Source organism: Thunnus albacares, chromosome 7 (assembly GCF_914725855.1).
Source record: "Thunnus albacares chromosome 7, fThuAlb1.1, whole genome shotgun sequence".
Taxonomy (NCBI): domain Eukaryota; kingdom Metazoa; phylum Chordata; class Actinopteri; order Scombriformes; family Scombridae; genus Thunnus; species Thunnus albacares.
The window spans coordinates 25447353-25468723 of record NC_058112.1 but is presented as its reverse complement, the minus strand read 5'-3'; the positions used below and the strand labels follow the sequence as shown (position 1 = coordinate 25468723).

Below are 21371 nucleotides of genomic sequence, written 5' to 3'. Positions count from 1 at the left end.
GTGGTCTGTTCTGGTTCCTGTTTCTTGGTGTCACTACTCAATTCAGAACCGATTCTCAATTTAAACTGGTTCTCTGAATAAATAGAAAGGGAGGCACTATTTTTTGGCTCTTATCACCTTACTCCAGTTCACTATGGGACAAAACATTAACTCATGTCATTAGTCCACTGAACTGAAATTATGAAACATAAGGTTAAGTCTTGATGAAGGTCACCGTCTAACGAACTGAGCAAAGACGTGTGTGAGAGTATGAATCTTTTAGATTTAGAAGAGTTTACTGCATTCATTTGAAACCATCTTTCATCCAGTTTTTTGTAAGTGTTGCATTGTGTTTTGGTTTGTTATTAAATCGAACATGTGCCCAAACGCTTGCCTTTTTCTTTTGATGATGAACTACAAGAGTTATCTTGACTGTACACTGTCTGGCTGTCTACCTTTTTTGCTCCTTCAGCAAATATCTAATATTGTTTATGCATTCAACCACTTGTGACTAACGTTGAAAGCTCAAAAAAACCTACAAAGTGGACCTTGAGTTGAGATTTTGTCACACAATGTCAAATTTAGCTTTGAGAGAGACATCTGAACAGAGCTTGAGAGTCAGTGGGCCAAAATTGAAAATACTGTTTCTGGTTTGTAAAAACAAATGTGTTCACTTGCTTATTTATTTCCAATTTGCAGCATGTTGTCTTTTTTCAGTCATCATTTTTTTCAGCCACTATGCCTTTGTGCAGGAAAATTGGTCAGAAATACTTTGCATAAAAAAGAAAAAGGTTAGTATCCTCCCATGAATACTTCTGACCAGACTTCAATCACCTTGAATTACATTACATTTAATTGACAGATGCTTTTGTCCGAAGCAATTTACAATAGTGTATTTAACCTCAAAAGCAACAAGAGCAAGATGTTCACCTCAAGTTTTGGAACTTTGATCATGTTTAGACATAGCATAGACATCCAACATCAAACAGTATAAGATAACAGAAAATCCCTTTTTTGCCCAGTTGTAGTGAACAGCTTTCCAACTTTTCTACTTGGAAACTCCAACTCTTTAAAGCACTGCAGAAAAAAAAACATACTCAGCAAACCCTGACTAAACCATTCATTTAAAACAGGTTAGAAACTGTTTGGCTAACCTCCAACTGTTTAAATCCATAAATCATGATGGTACACACACTATGGTTTCTCTAAAAGAAGCTTTATGAGGCAAATTTGTCATGTCAACTTTAATCATTAGGGTCAGAAAAGAGGTTGTAAAATAAATCACGATTTTATGTTTTTTCAAATATTTGAGTTCATTTTTATGTGTGGTATTGTCTTCTAAAGAAACTGTCGAAACTAAACTCTGCAGCGTCAGACTCTTGTTTGTTAAAAAGGAGGGACGCTCTTAGACCTAGTTTATCTTCTTTCCTGCGAAATTACCCAAAGGAGAATTTCCATCTGTTGTTTACTCTGGACCGAATCCCTCATACATGAGTTTTACCTAATATCTCAGTCATTTACTTTTGAAGTAGCAAAGAAGCACCACGTCCAGCAGATCCCGTCTTGTTCATACTGTGAGTTACTTTGTTTATTACAGTCGTTCTAGATTCTATGTTATTAACACTTTTTGAGTAATTTTACAGCATAATGTTTATTACTTTTAAATACACAATACAAAAGAGAATTATAACTTGCAGTTTATCTGCACCCATTCACATTTGTGTGTATTCACGGTTGTTTTGAATATCGCAAAAACTTTTGGAGATATGTAGGTTGCAGTAAGTTGTAGTTATTTGTCATTGTCTACATTGTGAGATTAAAACTTTTGATTGCACTTCATACAGTTTAATGTTGTCAATTATGATAATTATTCCTGATGCAGCCTGTAAATAAGAAACTTCTTTACTATATTTCATATAGATTTCAGTTCTGTGCTCAAGAGATGAGGCGGTTTCTCTTATTCTGCACTCTCTGCCTCATGGCTCCTATTGGCTACAGTCAGCTTCAAGGTCCCAAAGGTGAAAGAGGATTTCCTGGGGCCCCTGGACTTCAGGGACCACCTGGTCCATTTGGACCACCTGGTGAGTATTATCAACTTCTACACAATAGCGCTCAAAAGAAGTTATTTCTCACCAAACTTCAGCCATCATTTGTCTGTTACTTGTTGTCTGTTACTCTTATCATTTCTGGCACCTCCATATGTACAGGTAAATGAGCTTGTTTTATGGCCACAATCCGGCAATCAGCCTCTAACCTACGCAGATCCTATGATGTCACTGTCCTTATACAGTTTTTTGATTGGCTCTCTGTGGCAGCTGGGCTGGCTCACAAGGCCACCCCAAGATCCAGTGTTGGGGGTAATGTGTTACACTACTTTTCGCAGTAACAAAGAAATATAACACTGTACTACTAGGATTTTGGTAATATCGCAGTTACTATGTCAAGTAATGCATTACCACTATCTGTGCATGAACCAGAGAGCTGTTAGTTTGTTCAAATGGCAGGCGGAAGTCGCTGGTTTCCTGCTCAGTGAAAAACTCCTCACATTTAACAGCGCCGCTGACTGGTAACAGTGTAACTTTCCGCTAACTGCTGACAGCTAACTGCTAAGCGTGTTGTCCAACCTGGTGACCCGAAGCTTTAAGTTCACAGCAGCTACATCAACTCTTCTGGCCCAAGACAAGCCAGTGCTTCAGAATGAGCACCAGTTGTTCCACTTTGATTAATTTCTTTATAACAGTACTTTAGTTAATTTAATCTATTTTGTTATTTCAATCTTAAAAAGATGTTGTGCATACATGTTGCCCACAACTGGATTTATAATGAACTGCAATGAACTTGAGCTTCTGTGCTTTGATTACCCACTATGAAACAACATTACACTCTTCCATTTTATAATAGTCATACATCTGGGGTTATTTGGTGAAAGTAATGCAAAAGTAGTGTACTAAGCAACACGTTACCCTACACAGACAGTAATATTGTAAAGTAGCGTATTACTTTATAATGAAAGTAACTAGTATTATGTAATATATTACATTTTGAAAGTAACTTGCCCAACATTAAGATCAGACTGTCAACTCGGTACACAAAGTATCTGAAAATACACAGGGATGATTGTAAGGACATTTGTTGAGCAAAATTATTCTCCACTAAAATGAAACCTTTCCATGTTACTTGCAAAATGTATGATCATTGTATTTGAGTGAGCACTTTGATGGTTCAAAGAAAATGAGCCCTATGTATTTTGGTCACTCTGTTACTTGTCATCTACTATCACACAACACTGACATTAATATATCTGAATACTTTCATGCTTGCCAGAAGATAAACCCTTTTGATTAAGGTAAAAACATGAGCATCATGTCATTTCTGGCACAACCCTCAGTTTTCCCACTAATGGTAAGGATTTAAAATAGTTAAGTTGTTGCTTTTCGCAATTTTTACCTATCCAACATTTTTTAGCATGAGCATGAGCATTATGATCTCACATGACAGCTAGTGTGGCTATGCACTCTGAGTCTTGTTTAATGTCTGTTTCTCTGCTCTTCACACACAGGACTGACGGGAAGTCCTGGAATTATGGGACCACCTGGACAACCTGGACAACCTGGACAACCTGGACGACCTGGACGACCTGGACAACAGGGGATTCCAGGTAAAAAATGTTTTGGTATTATCAACTTCAACACAACCTTTCCATTTGACTTACAAAATGTATGACCATGTCTCTGAGAGAGCACTGTGATGGTTCAAAGAAGATGAGCCCCATGTATTTTGGTCACTCTGTTACTTGTCATCTACTATCACACAACTCTGACATCATGGCATTTCTGTGGCACAACCCTCAGTTTTCCCATTAATGGTAATGATATAGTTAATAGTAATAGTTAAGTTTTCACTTTTCACCAGTTTTACCTAGCCAACATATTTTCTATAAGTATTAAAATCTCACATGGCAGCTTGTGTGGCTATGGACGTTTAGTCTTATTTAATGTATGTTTCTCTGCACTTCACACACAGGAGAGTCAGGAACGCCTGGACCTCCACGACCAGTTGGATCTTGCGTAACGCATACACAAGGTGACATATAATGCATTTTGTATAGTATGCCTGCACAGACACACTAGTTGAGAGTTGATAGATAGACAAGGGATAGACACAAAAAGATGACATTGCACTCCAGCAACAACAGTGCATTTGTGTTTAAGAAGCTTACACTGTTCATTTTCGTTGAGGCTGAGTTAGAGAGGTGTTGGCTGAACTCTCATAGTAAATTTTTCTAAATCTTTCAATAAAAATTTGAAAACGCAACATTTACACTGCAACAATTATTTTCATTATCAATTAATCTGGTGATTACTTTTCAATGAATCGATTAACCACTTAAATATGTAAAAAACCAGACCAGAATCAGCTGAACGACAAATCCTTTTAGCCCATAAAAGTTAATCCCCACCTCCATGACACATGCTGAACCAAAAGTGAATATTATAGGTTCCATAAGGACAATCTTTAGAGGCTCTTGTACTCATTTGCATTATACTCTAAGGCAGGGTGCAAACTATGCCATGACTTTAAGGGGTGTTCACTTGGGAGAAATGTGCAGACTGAGTGGGACTAAGAAAGTTTGTTGTTTTCTGATTTTTGAGTTAAAGTGAATAAATTTCATGATATTGTGCCGCCATACTTCGATGGTGATGGCAAGAATAGCATGCATGCCAGTATCTTTATTAAAGTGAAATAGTGATGAATCACCCTTATGCATGAATCATACATCGATAGTAGCCTCATTTTATGCATGATCCATGATGATGAAGATACAGAAAAATAGAAGTGCATGGCAAAAAAAGCATATTGTCAATATTTTAGACACCCCCCCCCCAAAAAAATTTCACAAATCATGTTTCTCCCCTGTAGTTTGCACCCTGCTGTAACATTTGATCTTTTGATCCAGATTCAACTGGCTCCAGTTGCCCAGACCTTGCTAAGTTGGAGTTGGGTAAGTATTCTTATCAAACACTACAAAGGAGTATTACAGGAAGTGTTAACTAAAAACTGATGAACATATTAGTAAAAAGTAAAAAGACTAACACTAGCTCATCAAATCACTCAATCAGAATGATAAAACTAAAATAAACATTGTTACAACATTGATGTGTGGTCGACATATTCATCACTTTATAATGTCCCAATAAAATGTCCATTTTGTTATGTTGAACTTGCAACATTTCCTTATTTGTTTGAGTTTTCTGTTTTTGCAGTGCATTTGTATCCATGTATGTCTTGTCAAATAAGTGAATGTCTTTCTTAATTTATTTGTTCTGCTTATTTACAGCATTTTTTTCTCTAAATGTGACAAATGTGTAGTCAAAATGAGGATTTTTTTTTCCATTTGCTCATGTTTTAAGTTCCAGTGTGAGCTCTCTTGTGTATCATACTCACAACAAAATGTGCTCATTTAATCAATTTAACTCCTTTATTTGATGCTGTGTTTTCTTCTTTTTTTCCAGCCATAAACTACGACTTTGTCCGGAAAGTTGGTCAAAAATACTTTGTGTCCTACAAGGAGAGAGACTCTTTCTCCAGGGCCATTGAGTTCTGCTCCCAACAAGGCTTAGAGCTGGCTTTACCCCAGAACAAGGAGGAGAACACTGCACTGACTCAGGTGTTTGGGGATGTTTACAAAACGGTCTGGATCAATGTCAACAACAAAAAAGCAGAGGGCGATTTTGAGACTGATATGAATAACCGACCTCTGACCTTTACCCAATGGGGAGAAGGGCAGCCAGACAAATCTGTCGAGGATACAGGCTGCACCATGCTGTCAGAAAACGGCATCTGGAGAGTGACACGTGAATGCTTCCTGAACGCTTACATCATTTGTCAGATATAGAAATGTCTCAGATCCCTTGCAAGTCTCGCTTTAATGAAAAGTTTTTCATATACTCAAACATGAGCCTGCAGTACTTCATAACTTTCATAACTGTAGGTGGGTAGGGGGGCAGTATAAACTGTAGGAGAGAAACTCATCTTTATGCTTCGTGTCATATCCAGAGAATTTTTAAAAACTGATATTAAACTTATCATCATTTTGCAGAGGATCACTTGGAAACTGCGTCAAGGACCCAGTTCAGGAGCCATTTCTATGATAAGTATTTGCTTTCAGATGTAATAATTTCCAAAAACTATTTTACATGTTAATCTAAAAAAGTATAATTGTATCAGTACTGTTGCATGCAAGGACATATTCCTATAGAAACAAGTATACAATAAAGTGTAACAGCAGTTAAATAGTCTACTGTCATTCATTCATTTATTTAAAGTCAAAATAACCATTTATTTTTATGTTTCATGTTATGTTTTACATTTCCTGTTATCTGTTTCTAATAAACATAACATTCTTGTCTAAAGGTAGCAGCACCTCTGAAAGTAGATGGAAAAAGCTTAGAAACGGCTCAGACCCACATGAAGACAGGGACATCTGTGACTCTTATGTCTTTGTATTAGACATGCAAAGGGTAACATGTCTTACAAATTTAAAATGGCTTTTTACCATTTACATTTTATCATTTCTATTAATTTATCTGTTATATCGGCTTTTGACTCCACCACATAAAATCTCAGAGCGAGCACAAAACCTACTCAAACTGATTCACTGGCCTTAAGTCATGCATCCTTTCCACTGAGGACAGTAAATTTCTACACAGTTCTTGGCAGAGAATAGTTGTAAACAGTTTTAACAGTTGAGTAACAACCCTGGTCCCATGAGCGAACCATGAAACCCCTCCTTTCTCCATCTGAGATGCGAAGTGACAGTGAAAAACAGACTGTATTTGTGTGAAATGCTGAAAAATAAAAACATTCTACAAACTCTGGCCATGACAAATAAACGTTTAAAATAAAATAAAAAATGGTTGTAAACTGTTTACAGCATAAACTTTCAACCCTGTCATTGCATTAATACGTCATAACGATGTCACAGATACATCATGCAAACATAAAATTGTCAGGGGTCAGGAAATGGGGTGTAAAAGCAATCAATGATTTGTGTTATTTTATATAAAAGTCACACGTGGTAATAATATTAACCTAATTCACACTCTCCCACCTCATTAGTTTGCTTTCCTACGCAGGTTAATTTCATTTACAGTCAACCACACCCAAACAATTAACACCACACAGTTAGTTTGATTTGGAATCTTTTTATTCACTTTTAACCTTACATTGTTTTATATGGAGTGCACACATTTTAACATTGTAGGGTTACACATGCAATTTTCTGTTATATTAATCATTTGTCTCTTTGTCTTGAATTACTCTGGTTGTTGAGGGACATCCTTTCCTGGTGGAGTAAAAGGTGTGTTTTCACCAGTGTGTAGGATTCAGTGGCATCTAGTGGTGAGGTTGCAGATTGCAACCCCTCACCCTCACCGCTCCCTTTCAAGCATGTAGGAGAACCTATGGAGGCCGCGAAACTCACAAAAAACACAAAAATCCTCAAAGCCCAGCACTCACAATCCAGAAGTGCATGCTAAACCTACTACCAATACATGTTACATGACTACAGGGGGACTACAGTGGATGTTAAATACAACCTTTCAAGAGTCAATGCTTTGTCATTGCACACAACTTTTTATGTTGTGTAATGTTCAATGAGCAAAATATGATCAGTCAGCAACAAAATAACTACTACTACTTATATAATGCATGGGATGGGCAAATATTTGAATTTTATTTTTCTTAAACATTGGATTTGAAACTGCGCCTATCAGAAGAAGAACAAACTTGCACTTGAGAGTCAGGAGGCCAAGATGACACAATAATTAGGGGTTTGTAAAACCAAATGGTTTAATTTGCGCATTTGTTTCTTTTTTTTGCATATTGTCTTTCCAATTTTAGCTATAAACTCATTCTCCAGAACCACTGAGTTCTGCTCCCAACAAGGCCTAGAGCTGGCTTTACCCCAGAACGAGGAGGAGAACAATGTGCTGACTCAGGTGTTTGGGGATGTTTACGAAACAGTCTGGATCAGTGTCAACAATAAAAAAGCAGAGGGGAAGTTTGAAGTGGATATGAAAAACCCACCTTTTGACATTCACCAAATGGGGAGAAGGGCAGCCGGACAAATACATCGAGGATACAGGCTGCACCATGCTGTCAGAAAACGGCATCTGGAGAGTGACACACCCATATGCTTCCTGAATGCTTACATCATTTGTCAATTATAGAAAAGTTATGCTTTTGCTAGCTTATCCAAAAAGTGATGAGACGACCCAATGCGAGCTGACAGGAATATGCATACCACACAGCACTCACAATGTGTGACGCAAGACGTGGGGCACCGCCTCCGGCAAAATACCAAGTTTTTAGGGGGTCCCTCTTGAGACGGGTCTGATTGCTATCGAAAGCCAAAAGGGTCACAATTCATCCATATATTGTCTACCTTGATTAGTTGTCTAGCTAACATTTAGTGATCTTTATACAGACTATTTAATATTTATCAAGAATTATGAATTCTTATATGAATTGTCACTCTTGGTCAGGACACTGCTAAAAAAGACTGTTAATCTCAACGAGGCTTTCCAGGTTTAATAAAGTTTAATCAAAAATAAATACATTTATAAAAACAACAACAATAACAATGTCTTTATATTGTAGATATCAAAACTATTCAAGCCAGAGCAGTCCTCTAAATTTTGTAGAACATAATTTTACCATGTAAGAGTTTGAAATATTGGAAATTTTCTGACAAATTTGGACAAATTTTTCATTAATTTCTTTATATTGTCACTGTTTTCAAAATGAAACAGAACGCAGTGACAAAGGTCAATGACTACGGGAGAAACTATTTTGATATTTCCTATAAGATGGTGCATGGTAGCCGCATAAAAAAACATCCAGACTAGATTCGAATTTATGCCCGCGAAACAGCAAGAGGTTACTTCCGGTCATGAAAGCCCTCTATTTTCTACACCTAAACATCCATGATCTGGTAGAATAAGGAAAAAATGGGCGTTCTAGTACCCCACGAGCCAATCATAATAGTGGGCGTTCTTTAATATTGGGCGTTCCTATACTCTACGAACCAATCAAATTAGTGGGCGTTCCCGTACGAATGCTACGCCGCGGCTGCAATTAGACTCCTACTATCCGTCACCCATCTTGAACAGTTTCCCTGACGACGAACACACATTGTGAGCGTAAGGACTGTAGTAAATAGTAACTTTGGACGTTTTACATCGACAAAACCTATTCAAAAAGTCATCAACACTGCCTATAATAACCTTTAAGTAGGCTTCCGTTTACAAATTTCAAAAGACAGCAGAGTGGCGCAGCGGAAGCGTGCTGGGCCCATAACCCAGAGGTCGATGGATCGAAACCATCCTCTGCTATGTTTTCTTTTTTCTCTTCGTACGTTGTTCCATTATTTCGTTCACAATGTCAGATTACCTATAAGCTCCATAATAATAACATATTTTTATTGCATTTTGTTAAGACTTGATATTGCTATCCAAACATACCATAAACACGCTATATGCTTCACACACACTAAAAACTCTCAAGGACGAGACTGCACATCTATCAACTCCACAATAACTCCACGACTAATTTTGACTCCCCATAGCCATTAAAGTTAGCTCTCTATTTATACTTTTAAAGGAAAAAATAGAAATTTATTTTTTTAAGTTTTATATCACTTAATTTTCAGGGCTCCAGCACTTTGCTGTGTAGCTGCTAGTATTTACACCATGTCTGCACGTTATGTGTTTATGTTTCCTCAAAATGAGAAAGTCTTTGCCAACATATATTGTATCTATATGACAATATTAGGAGGTACATATTGGCCATTTAGATTAGTATTGATGCTGAACATGTCAGCCATAATTTAGACAGCTGTATTCAGCCAGCAGAGGGCAATGTTGTTTCATATTTCATTTGAACATCTCCAACTGTCAGAATCAGGTTTATTGCCGAGTAGGTTTGCACGTACCAGGAATTCGCCTTGTTGTTGTGGTTTATTACAATCAAAAAATAGAAGGTAGGAGAAAATAAGTACCACCATAAATAATATAAATACAATGTTACAAAAAAAGTAATTACAAATGCATTCAAATTGAGTGAAAAAACGTGTCAGAGTTTTAAAAAATATCATAGAAGATATTGACTGGGAACGTGCAAATGTTCACAGTAGATTAAAATAGTACATTACAGTAATGATATAAAGTAGAAAAACTATAGGCTACAGTACTTCTGCTCATGTTAATCTTCAATGAATTTTCACCATTTACTTGTCCATTGTATTTTTAAAATGTTTTATGTTTTGTCGTTGTTGTTGTTGTTGTTGTTGTTGTTGTTGTTGTTTTTATTCAGCCATAACTATGACATCCACAGGCTGGGGAATAACGGAAAAACGTGGACCGGCGTTACGTAATTAGTACAAAAAAAGTAACTGTATTCCGTTACAGTTACAGAAAGAAAGACTTAATTAGGTTATTAGCAGGATTACAATTTTTAAAATAACGAACGATATGCCACCATGGACTGTAAAAGTCCCAAATGTAAGCAGAGTGCAAAATAACACTGATCCACGATGTTGTGAGTAGAGGATGTTACCACATGGTGCGCGCAGGTGCGCGCAGTGGGCACACGTGGTACGTACACACGCTTTAACACACAGTGAATTTAAGAGTAGGCAGGGACGGTCGTTACGCACTGTGGTAGTTCCCAAAGACTCGTACAAAAATGTTACAAGAGAGCTTGCGTATATGACAGCTTATAACGCACATAACGGTTCTGCACCGAGATGACTGTGTGTGCGTAAATTGCCCAGAGCTGACAGTGTTTTCAGTGGTCGCCGAGCACGTTCAACACTGAATGCGTTACAGAAAACTCAGACGTATCACGAAGTCCACGATACCGCCGTGTATATATCTGCCACTGCCATTTCTCTGAGGCTGTGGGGTCTTCCCCCGCTGCGACATACAGTATGCCTGTGTGATAGCTTCAGACAGCCAGTGGGCCAAGTTTCGTCAGGGGCTTTCTCCGAGAATGTTCTTTGTAATGAGCATCATATATTGTGCGCTTTCATTGTAGGTCTATAGGTTACTGTCTGAATTTGCTGACTGAAAAGCAAGTTTTTCTTTAAAAATACACTGAGTAGACGACACATTTTTGATGCTAAAAATCTTGGTTACATTGTTCTGTTGTCATACAGAATACAGTTAAGTAAAAGTCATCTTATTGATGCTTCTTTTCTCTTCTCTTTATTTGCATATTTGGTAAATAATCCAGAAGTAACGGAAAGTAATCAAGTTATGTTACTTTAATATTGTGATACTTGGATTATGTTACTGACTACATTTTTAACTGGTAATTAGTAATTGTGTCAGAATACATTTTTAAATTAACCCTCCCAACTATCCATCGATTATGCACTCTGGACATCAAATCCCACTTGAAGCACAAAACATCCCCAAACTATAAAGCTAGAGAAGCAGACTATCTACATCTTGCCAGAGTCAATCCCTGCTACTACCCTGACTGGGAAAATCTGTAAGGCTATGAGTGGTGCTTGTTTTCCCCTAGTAAGGCAGACTGTGGTTGTACTTGGAAACTTCAATGTGAGTAACTGTATGAATTTGAAGTGCTGGAAAATAGAATACTAAAGCATCGCTGTGCTGCCAAAAGAAAGGCTTAAAAAAAAAGAAAGCAGATTGTAACCTTGCTGTCGAACACCCAACTCTCTCAGTCAAAGATTTGTTATATAAGACAGTTTTTAATTTATTTTTATACCATGCTGCCTTGTGCTGTCTGCCACTAAAAAATATTTTCATCATTGATTCATCTGCTGAATATTTTTCTTGATTAATAATTTTATATTTGTCTATAAAATGTTGGAAAACAGTGAAAAAAGCCTGTTATGATTTCCCAGAGACTGAGGTGAGACATCTTCACATTGTCCAACCAACAGTCCAAAACACACAAACAAAAATCAGTTTACATCATACATATCAGAAAAGAAGGCTTTGAGAAAAATGGTTCATCAAGTGTCATAATATTTGCAGGTTAATCTTCTGTTGATTGACTAATCTACTAATCAACTAATATTTTTAGCTTTAGCTTAATCTAAAGCAATGGTCAGACTGGAGGATTTCTGGCCAAAACATGTATTTGATTGTTTTACTGTAGACATAAAAGCTCAATGGAGTTGTCATATATTTTACAAAATGTGTTATAAGAACTCTTTGCACCAAATGGTGGCTGTTCCACTCAGTTCCCTATGAGACCACATCACAGACATGTCCCTCAAAGATTCTTGGAGAGAACATATTCGATTAACTCCTCCTCAACACCTTCAAAGCTTGTGAACAGCACAACTTTGCCTTAACTCTCCTCTCCTACCACCACTCAGCTCAATCACCTGACCTCCACCACTAGGACCTGTAAGAAAGCTGAGGTGATGAGTACTTTGGTGGAAGTTTGCTCTTATGCCAACATTTTGCCTTATGTTTTCTCTCTTATTCAGCTCTCTGTCTGTCTGTCGGTCTGTCTCTCTGTATCTATTTCAGTCTCTCTCAGGGCTGGCCACATAATGACAGACCTGCTGTATATTAAGGGACCCTGCCCATGCGTCCTCTCCCAGTCACCTCCCTTTTCACGGGCCCATATAAGCCTCTTACCCGGGGGGGGGCACTACTTTCCAAAGAAGGACCGTGCGCAAGCATTTGGAAGGCTAGCTAGTTTGCAAAGTCGATCTCCTGACTAAACCTAGCCATGGACAACCATTCGTACAACTTCCCCTCCGACTGCACCCCGCTCACCAACTGCAAGTCTGCCCGTAAGCCAGCTGGATCCACCGTGGTGAACATGGGCAACACTGGCAAGAATCCTCCACGGGACTATCTAGTCTGGTCGCTGTGCAACACCTTGTATGTTAACTTCTGCTGCCTGGGATTCATGGCTCTCGTCTACTCCATCAAGGTGAGGTGTTGCGTGTTACTTTTGTGCCACTTTTAGCATATAAGTTTTGACCATTTTCATGGCACATGCAACATCCAAGACATTAACTGTGGTATCAAAAGGATGAAGATAGGAAGATGCTGCACTATGTGCCCAAACAGTGATTGGAGGAGGATAATGATGAGATTTCGGGCATAATCCAGACAACACAAGGTCCAAACTATTGTTCACTGCCATGTAAAATGGTTTTATTTATCATATTTTACATTGTTACACTAACTTTTTTAATGTCAGATAAAGGCCACTGTAATTTAAACTCAAAACCTGCGTAATTAAAGTGACTAGTGTTTTTGAACACATCGTAGACTCTTATAAACATTGATGTATTCTTTGTGAGAAAGGAGAACAATTTCAAAATCATTTACAATTCTGCAATAGGACATTTGGTCTAAAAGTGCCAGTTGGGTACCACCATATCCACAATATGAACATCTCTTTGATTCTGCTGATTAATATTTGATGCCTTCTTTCATGCAATTTGGCAGAAACAGGCAAAAGGTGGGTCGTGGGCATGTGGCAAATGCCACAGACAAATGCCAGCACCACAATGTACTTTCTAAAAAAAAAAAAAGTACCCAGCCATGACTTTTCAGCCAAACTTAATTTTGGCACAGCTAGATTTTTGATGCCAGATTTGTGCAACCGATAAAACACCGTGAAAATAAGGTACATTGAAAATGCATTTCTGTCAGGAAAACTTTTGTTATAAAATAGATAAAAGCAATATATTTCCAACATTATATCCACTTGTTACAGTGTTCAGCTCACAGGTCAATTGCCACATACAATAGACAGTTGGTGTGTCCTTTACCACAGGAATGAGGCAGTGGAGAAACAGGAATGTAAACCAGAACAAACACATTTCTCACTAAAAGACAGCAAAAAGTTCCTTGAAACATAGGGGTGGACAAAATGTATGACTACCTGAATTAAACGGACTTCAAAAATTCACCACAAAAGGGTGTGTATACCCTTCTTTTAATCTTCTTGCACAGGGTGCAGCTCTGAATCACAGGCACAGTATTGGCCAAGAACTCAAATTAAAGACAGTGACTGGCTGCTTGTCTCGGGAGTTAAAAATGGCGTAATTGGCATCTTCCTAATGGGCAAGTACTCATGGGAAATTAGAGAGTGCTAAGGAAAGACTCAGCCTGGTCTGTTCCAAAATATACAGATATGCTTAGAAGCAGCTCAAGGATTTTATACAGTATTACCTCAGCCTTGCTCAGCCTGGAACCAGGAAAAACTGTGTTTTTAAAATGAAATCTGTGATTAACTGACTGTAAACAAAGACAAGGCTGAAAGTTATAATGTGTCTTTGTTTGCCCTCCTCCTCTCACTATTTACAGTATACATGCGTGTAGACATTAACTTAGCATTTTTGTTCTCTATGTGCATTTTGTCCGTAGAAATATTTAGCTGGGCCGTGCAGTAGAGACAGACCTTTCAGAAAACTGTTATTCTTGATTTCTGTATTTGTTATAACTGACGTAATTGGATGCATACAATAATGTGAATGTGTTTGTGTGTGTGTGTGTGTGTGTAGGCAAGGGACCAGAAGACTCAGGGTAACCTGCAGCTGGCCCAGGAGTGTTCAGACAAGGCCAAGTGGTACAACATCCTGGCGGCCGGCTGGAACCTGCTGATTCCTCTTCTGGCTGTCGTCCTGCTCGTCCTCCTGCTGGTCCACCTGGGCACGTCCCAGGGCTCCTTCGACTTCTTGGGAGAGGATGGCTTCCAAAACTTCATGAAACTGTTCAGCTGGTAGATTGAGACGAAGTGAGAGGAAAAGGAAAAACACATCGGTCTCCAATTCAACCCATTTACACTAACCATCCAGAGAGAGCATTTGATTTGATTCAGCACATGAAAGTTGACATAATAGCGTGCTAGCCTAAAGATCTTAGTGCTCCTTTTCTACCTGGAAGTCAGGCCTTGTGCTGAGCTTCCCAAATCTAAGAAAAGCAAAATTGTTCTCTGCTACTTTCATACACAAGTACAATTCAAAGGATTGTGGATATGTGTGTAGAAAACAACAGATAGAATCATACTATTTTTGAACCAGTGACCTAAAACTATGTAACCGAAGTTTATGTTGTACAATAAAAGCAATACACCAGTTTGGTACAACACCAATCAGAATGTTAGTATCAGTGCATCCCTAATTGTAATGCCAGTATTAAAGGGAGTTCAGTTTATACCTGCCAGTCTGTCAGAAACTGTCCGTAGAGATGTGAAATTGTTCAAAGACTAACTGAAGTGTGAAATGGAAAAGAAGGGAACAAGCAGAGTTGAGAAAGACTAAGAGATGAATCCAGGATGAGAGGTTGAGAAAGCGGCTCCTGTCTGTCATATTTGTTGTTATTTATTGTATTTATGTTGAATGGAAATTTAGATGACAGCTGAATTTACAGTATCTCTAGTCAGGATAGAAAGAAAAGGAGGAGTGGAGAAGACTGTGGAGCCAAAGTCTGAATGACGCAAACATGAGAAGCCACTTGGCAAAGGACAATCAACATTCACCTCCCAACGTTTATTTTTCTTCTTTCAGCCATTTTTAAAATATTATTACTGTTACAACATACATATATTTTGTCATTATTCATGTACTTTATTTTAGTATTTTGTTGTTTTAAGTATTTTTTGGTTTTACATCATCTTAGAGCCAACTTCTTGTGAGCTAAATAAACCAGATACTGTTAACTCAGTATTGCATTGAAAAAGATGAGCTTTAATTTTTTTTCCATCACATAATGCTTTTACTCTTCTCTCCTTTGGTGCTGCACAAAGTATTCCATAATAATACATGTCAACAATTTCCAGGTCTTTTTCAGGTCAGCTTTGCTAATGAACAAGACTGATGAAGAGAAGATGTTTGCTCAAATGGCTCTTGCAGTTCTGCCGCTGCACCTACACCCACCTTTGAAGTGATCATTTTCAGCTTCATAGGTTTGATTCTTGGGCGGGTCTGAGGGAACGGGCAAGGCATGGTTGGTTTCATCCCAGCTGTGAGCCTGCTGCTGTACAAGCTATATACAGAACATCCCATTTTAGGAAACTGTATAAATGTGCCCTTAGTTGTAAAGCAGGGCCGCCCTGGCAGACCACTACAGAGGAGTCAACAGCCATGAGGAGGCCTGCAGCAGGAGTAGATGGCTCATTTCCATTCAATCTGTTCCTGGTCAGAGGAATTATCACTGATTGAATGGTACACATTTCTGGGAATTCCTTCCATTGCTGGCTGGTTAGAGTCCCAAGAAACTAGGAGCCTGAGCCAATGTATATTTATTAAATTTCTGCTAAACCTTTGTAACACTGCTTGATCGCACCTTTAGGTTCACCATTTATCATATGTTGTGCTGCAAAACCACATACTTCTATATTGTATTCCAATATTTTGTAGCAAACATGCTATGCTTAATTACATATATACAACAATGTTGGCACACAGCTACAAGACATTATTGGCAGGTACAAATCATGTTTTGTAGGGGTGCATGTGCCAACATTGCTGTGCCTTTAAGGACACGGTAACTTCTCTTACCATATAATTTTATTATTTGGATTTGGAGAGAAATGTGCACATGCAGCTATACAGTATGCTGTGAGAGGGAAAGGTGTTGAAAACATGCAAATCAAGGGAGATGTAACAGTAGAGAATGAATCAAGTCTAGACATACACATGGTATGTGAAATTCACCTAGATGCCCTTGAGCAATTCAGAGACTAAATCTGAACATTCTACATAAACATACATACGCCTTCATTTGCCCTTTTGCTTCTTGTGCCTCATCTTTGATGACTTGGGTGTCCTGTTCCTCCCGACCTCCCACCCTTTGGACTCCCTTCATATTAGTAGCCTTTCCTGTGCTCACAACTTTATTTATATGCACCCAAATCACAGCCTCTAGCTTCCAACTTTCTATTTTCCTCCTGTGGTCTGAGAGAAATGGTTACAGATGTCTGTGCCGTGGAGAATTACAGGCTAGGAGGCAGCACTGCAGAGGGAGGTGGCGCTAACTGCTCTTTCTGGGAGCTGCTGGCGACGGTTGATGCCTGGGGAAGACATGTAGAAAGGATACATACAGTATACAGATCTTTGCATTAATCAAGTTGTGATATAGTGTGAGTCAGATCCAACAAACACATCTTACCTTTTAACTTCAACCTGAACACATCCCTCACTGTTAGCCTAACTGAAACTCTATCATGAAAAAAGAGTTTTATAAAAAATAAATTTGGCAGGTAGTTCACTTTTGATCAAACCAAGCAACATGTTTATGGCGTATATTAATACATGAACAATCCCAATTTAAAATGTTGTCTTCTTAATTAAAACATTGCTTCCTCAAATTCCTTGCTTTCTGACTCAAACAATATTACACATTTATTATTAATGTAACAGGACTTAAGACATATATAGCCGAATATAATTTCCAACAGCAGTCCCTTGATGGGCATTGATTATATTATACAAGCATACACAGACAAAAACATGAATTCGTATCCAGGTATTTGTACACTTAAACAACATTTTAATCCTACCTGAAAGATCAATTGAAAACTTTGATTCTAAAGCTCTTGAACAGTTTGAACAGTAAAGATATACAGATATGTAAAAAAACTGGATTATTTATGAAACATGGTACACTTTCAGGAAGACATTGGCCCTCACGGCCGTTATTTTAAACATGTCAACTGCCACATTAATGCAAGCTAATCATCTTCTGCTTCAACAACCCGGCTACACAACACCCATTTGAGCATTAATTACAAACTTATGAACTGCCTTTTCTTGTTTAAATTTGTCCCACACCTGGCTCTTGAGGACTATCAATTTCCAGCATGATTGCCTCAGGGATGTACTGTCACTCCAGATGTTTTCCCTGCTCTTCATATTAACTTGAAAACAGGTTGAATTACTTGGGTATTATTATATGGATCGACCTTTCAATAGATGCATGACTGTACAACAAGATTTTCTAAATAAAAAGGCACATTTATCACAGCAGTACAATCATCCATACTGTGAGGCATTTTTCAACAATTACTGGATTAGGAGTTTTACATCATCAGTGTGTCTGAATGTTGTAAGTGTATTGTATGATTATATAATTTAACCTTCCTTTTGGGGTCAATTTGACCCCATTCAATGTTAAACATCTCTAAATGAATTATTGACTTTATTTTTTTTGCTTCATATTTGATGACTTTTTCTAATTTGACAGGGACAACTGGGTAAACATAAAATCAACATGATATGTTTTCAATGTCCTGTACACATTTTTTATGCATCAGTGTTCTTTGAAGTCTATGTGCTCTCTCTTAATGTTTTCTCTCAATTGAAAATGACCTCTAAAATGAGGTTTTGTCACAGCTGTTTGACAGTGAAAGTGACAGAGGAGAATGTGTCTGAGACAGGAGATAATGTTGAGGAGGACCCTGATTATGAGGAATCCTCCTCTGATGAGAATCAAACTAGTGGTGCTAATGTCATCAAAATGGTTCCAGGCCCCACCAGATACACTGTCAGCAATGTCCAAGACATAAAATCAGAATTTGAGCTCTTCGTAACACCGTCAGTCGAAAGCCACAAATACTTGAGATGACAAACTTAGAGGGAAGGCGTGTATATGGGGACAGTTGAAAAGACTTGGATGTGACCCAGTTGCAAGCCTTCATTGGGTTTCTCGTTTTGGCATGAGTGTACAAGACAAAAGGCAGAGCGACAGCAAGCCTCTGGAATGCTGACATTGGAAGGACAATATTTCCAACCACCATGTCTCTAAAGACATTCCATGTTTTCTCCCATGTCATATGCTTTGAGACAGAGAAACAAGGCAGGTCCGACGACAGTGTAACAAACTCACAGCAACACAGGATGAATGGGACAAGTGGGTTCAGCGATTACCCTTTCTTTACAATCCAGGCCCCCACATGACTGTGGATGAATGTCTGGTTGCATTTTGTGTGCAATATCCTTTCAGACAATACATACCAAAAAAACCGACCACATACAGTATGGGCAGCATGTGATGCACAGTCCAGCTATGCCTGGAATATGTAGGTGTACACTAGTAAATCCCCTTCGGATACAACCTGAAAGAAAATCAGGACATGAGGGTGGTACTAGACATGGCTGAAGGACTGAATGGTCATAACATTACATGTGATAATTTTTGGATGGACTGGCCATGGACCAGCCCTATAACCCCGAATGTCTGTCTCACAAGCTGGGTTTCCATCCAAATGTATTACAAATTTAAACCGAATCTTCAGAAAATCAGCAAAAGAAATTAGAATTTATGCTCATTTCCATCCACTACTGTTAGGTGAATATTAGGAGTTGGTTCTTTGAGATAAGCAGCAGGTGGCGCTGATTCTCCAGTTGGGTGCCATTATACCACTGCAGAAGAAAAGGAAGATAAACAAGCAGAAGTCAAACCTCAAACAGTGAATAATAACATAGAAAATGTGGTGGAAGTATGATATTTCTGTTTGTTTCAAGTAGTAATTTGGGGAGTGTGAGTCTCATTGCTTCACACTGATCTACTGTTTTCACCTGCCGTTATTTTTCGTCTCCTCAGCAGAGCAGAAACCACATCAAGTGAACGTAAAAACCTTTTTTTTCTAATTTTGCTGCTTCCATCAACCTTTTCTAATGCATAAAAATACATTGGATGGAAATACAGCTATTGATTGATGGAGTTGCACTACTGGTTGGCCGCCCCAGTGTTGGTGTTTCTCCATTGGCTGTTGCTCTTTCAAAATGAATTGCTGCGATCAGTTTCTAATACGTCCTCAGGGGGCGTTTACAGTGGCGCCTCAAGCGCAGCTCACCCTCAGTAGGAACGCAGTCCTGAAATAAGTTTTAGTTAAAAACATACATTTACTGACCGAAGCATCTCACATGGAGGCTGTGACACTGACAGGAGCCCCAACCCCCAGATACAAAGAGATGCAACGGATCCATTTTAACATTGTTAGCATAGCCTTGCCATGCTGTGTGTAGCTCAGACTGTATAAAAATAAGGTGTAGCCACGGTGTTTCTGATTTCAGTAACAGGTGTGTTTACAGTATTTGTGTGCTCTGAAAGACATCACAGCGCAGATATAAAGTCACACGACTGACGGACTGTTAGCCTACCATGCTAATCCTACGTAAACATATGGATGAGACTGTATGTTTACAGACATCCGCAGATGGAAACAGATGGAAGAGCCTGGACAAGGTCACAGCCACATACAGCTGCTGACGCATGACTGCCTGTTGGCCTCTTGTAATTTTCTTCAACATCATTGATGTGAGCACTTACAATGCCTTTGTAATATGGAATGAAATAAACAAGGACTGGAACAGTGGAAAACGGAGTTGAAGGAGGATTTTCCTGGAGCAGCTGGGTTATGCAGGTGAAATCTCATATCAAGATAAAATGGTGCCTTCCAAGAGCATCAACAGCTGCTGCAACTGTTGTGAAGGACATTCAAACAGAAACACACACCACAGCTCCTCCAGTGGTTCAAACTGCAGGCAGGAAACGTGACAGGTACCAGATCTGTCCCAGCAGAAATCAATCAATCAATCAATTTTTATTTATATAGCGCCAAATCACAACAAAAGTCATCTCAGGGCACTATTCACATAGAGCAGGTCGAGACCGTACTCTTTAATTTACAGAGACCCAACAATTCCCCCATGAGCAAGCACTTGGCCTTGTTGGTAAGGAAACTTAAACTTAAAAACTCCCCTTAAACCGGTAGAAACCTCAGGTTGAACCGGTTGGGTTGAGAGAGAGAAAGAAAGAGGGGGAAGGGAGAGGGGGAGGGGAAGGGGGGTGGGGGGGCGGAATAACAATAATCTTAACAATAACAATAACAGCAGCAATAGCAGTAGCAATAGCCAGGGAAGGATGCCAACAGGATTGCGAAGGACCCTAGGTTGCAGGCCGAGACCAGTAACACCTGTGTGAAATGCAATAAAGTATGTGTGTGCGTGTGTGCAACATACACACACATACTTTCTGTACATTATGTTCACAGTAGTGCAGGTGGAATTAACCCTCTGGGGGCTTGTAGGAAAATAATATGCTGTTCATACTCTGTCTATCCTGTTTGAACTCTGTCAAACTCATTTTGGTGACTACATAACTTTGTTTTTTACTATCTCACACATACTTATTTACATACACTTACAGTAGCATAGAACAACATGTTCTTTGTAAATAAATGACTATTATGTGTTCTTTACTGATGTTCTGATGATGAAGATCTGTTTTACAAATAAAATCCTTCTAAATGTTTGAAATTGTGTTTGTTTCTCCTGGGGTAAAATTGACCCCAAACATAATACATGTTACTATCCTTGATAA

The 21371-nt window shown here is 38.6% G+C and overlaps 2 protein-coding genes across 2 annotated transcripts; both read left to right on the top strand.

Annotated features, from left to right (window-relative positions):
- Positions 1-1442: 1442 nt before the first annotated feature.
- Positions 1443-6273, top strand: LOC122985793 (collectin-11-like). Its single transcript, XM_044356698.1, has 6 exons — positions 1443-1553; positions 1900-2060; positions 3539-3637; positions 4003-4062; positions 4937-4981; positions 5493-6273. The coding sequence occupies exons 2-6, from the start codon at positions 1922-1924 to the stop codon at positions 5873-5875; spliced, it is 726 nt and encodes a 241-aa protein (XP_044212633.1). The 5' UTR covers positions 1443-1553; positions 1900-1921; the 3' UTR covers positions 5876-6273.
- A 5616-nt stretch (positions 6274-11889) lies between these two features.
- On the top strand, positions 11890-16068 carry LOC122986016 (interferon-induced transmembrane protein 5-like). Its single transcript, XM_044357067.1, has 2 exons — positions 11890-12963; positions 14549-16068. The coding sequence occupies exons 1-2, from the start codon at positions 12757-12759 to the stop codon at positions 14768-14770; spliced, it is 429 nt and encodes a 142-aa protein (XP_044213002.1). The 5' UTR covers positions 11890-12756; the 3' UTR covers positions 14771-16068.
- Positions 16069-21371: the final 5303 nt, after the last annotated feature.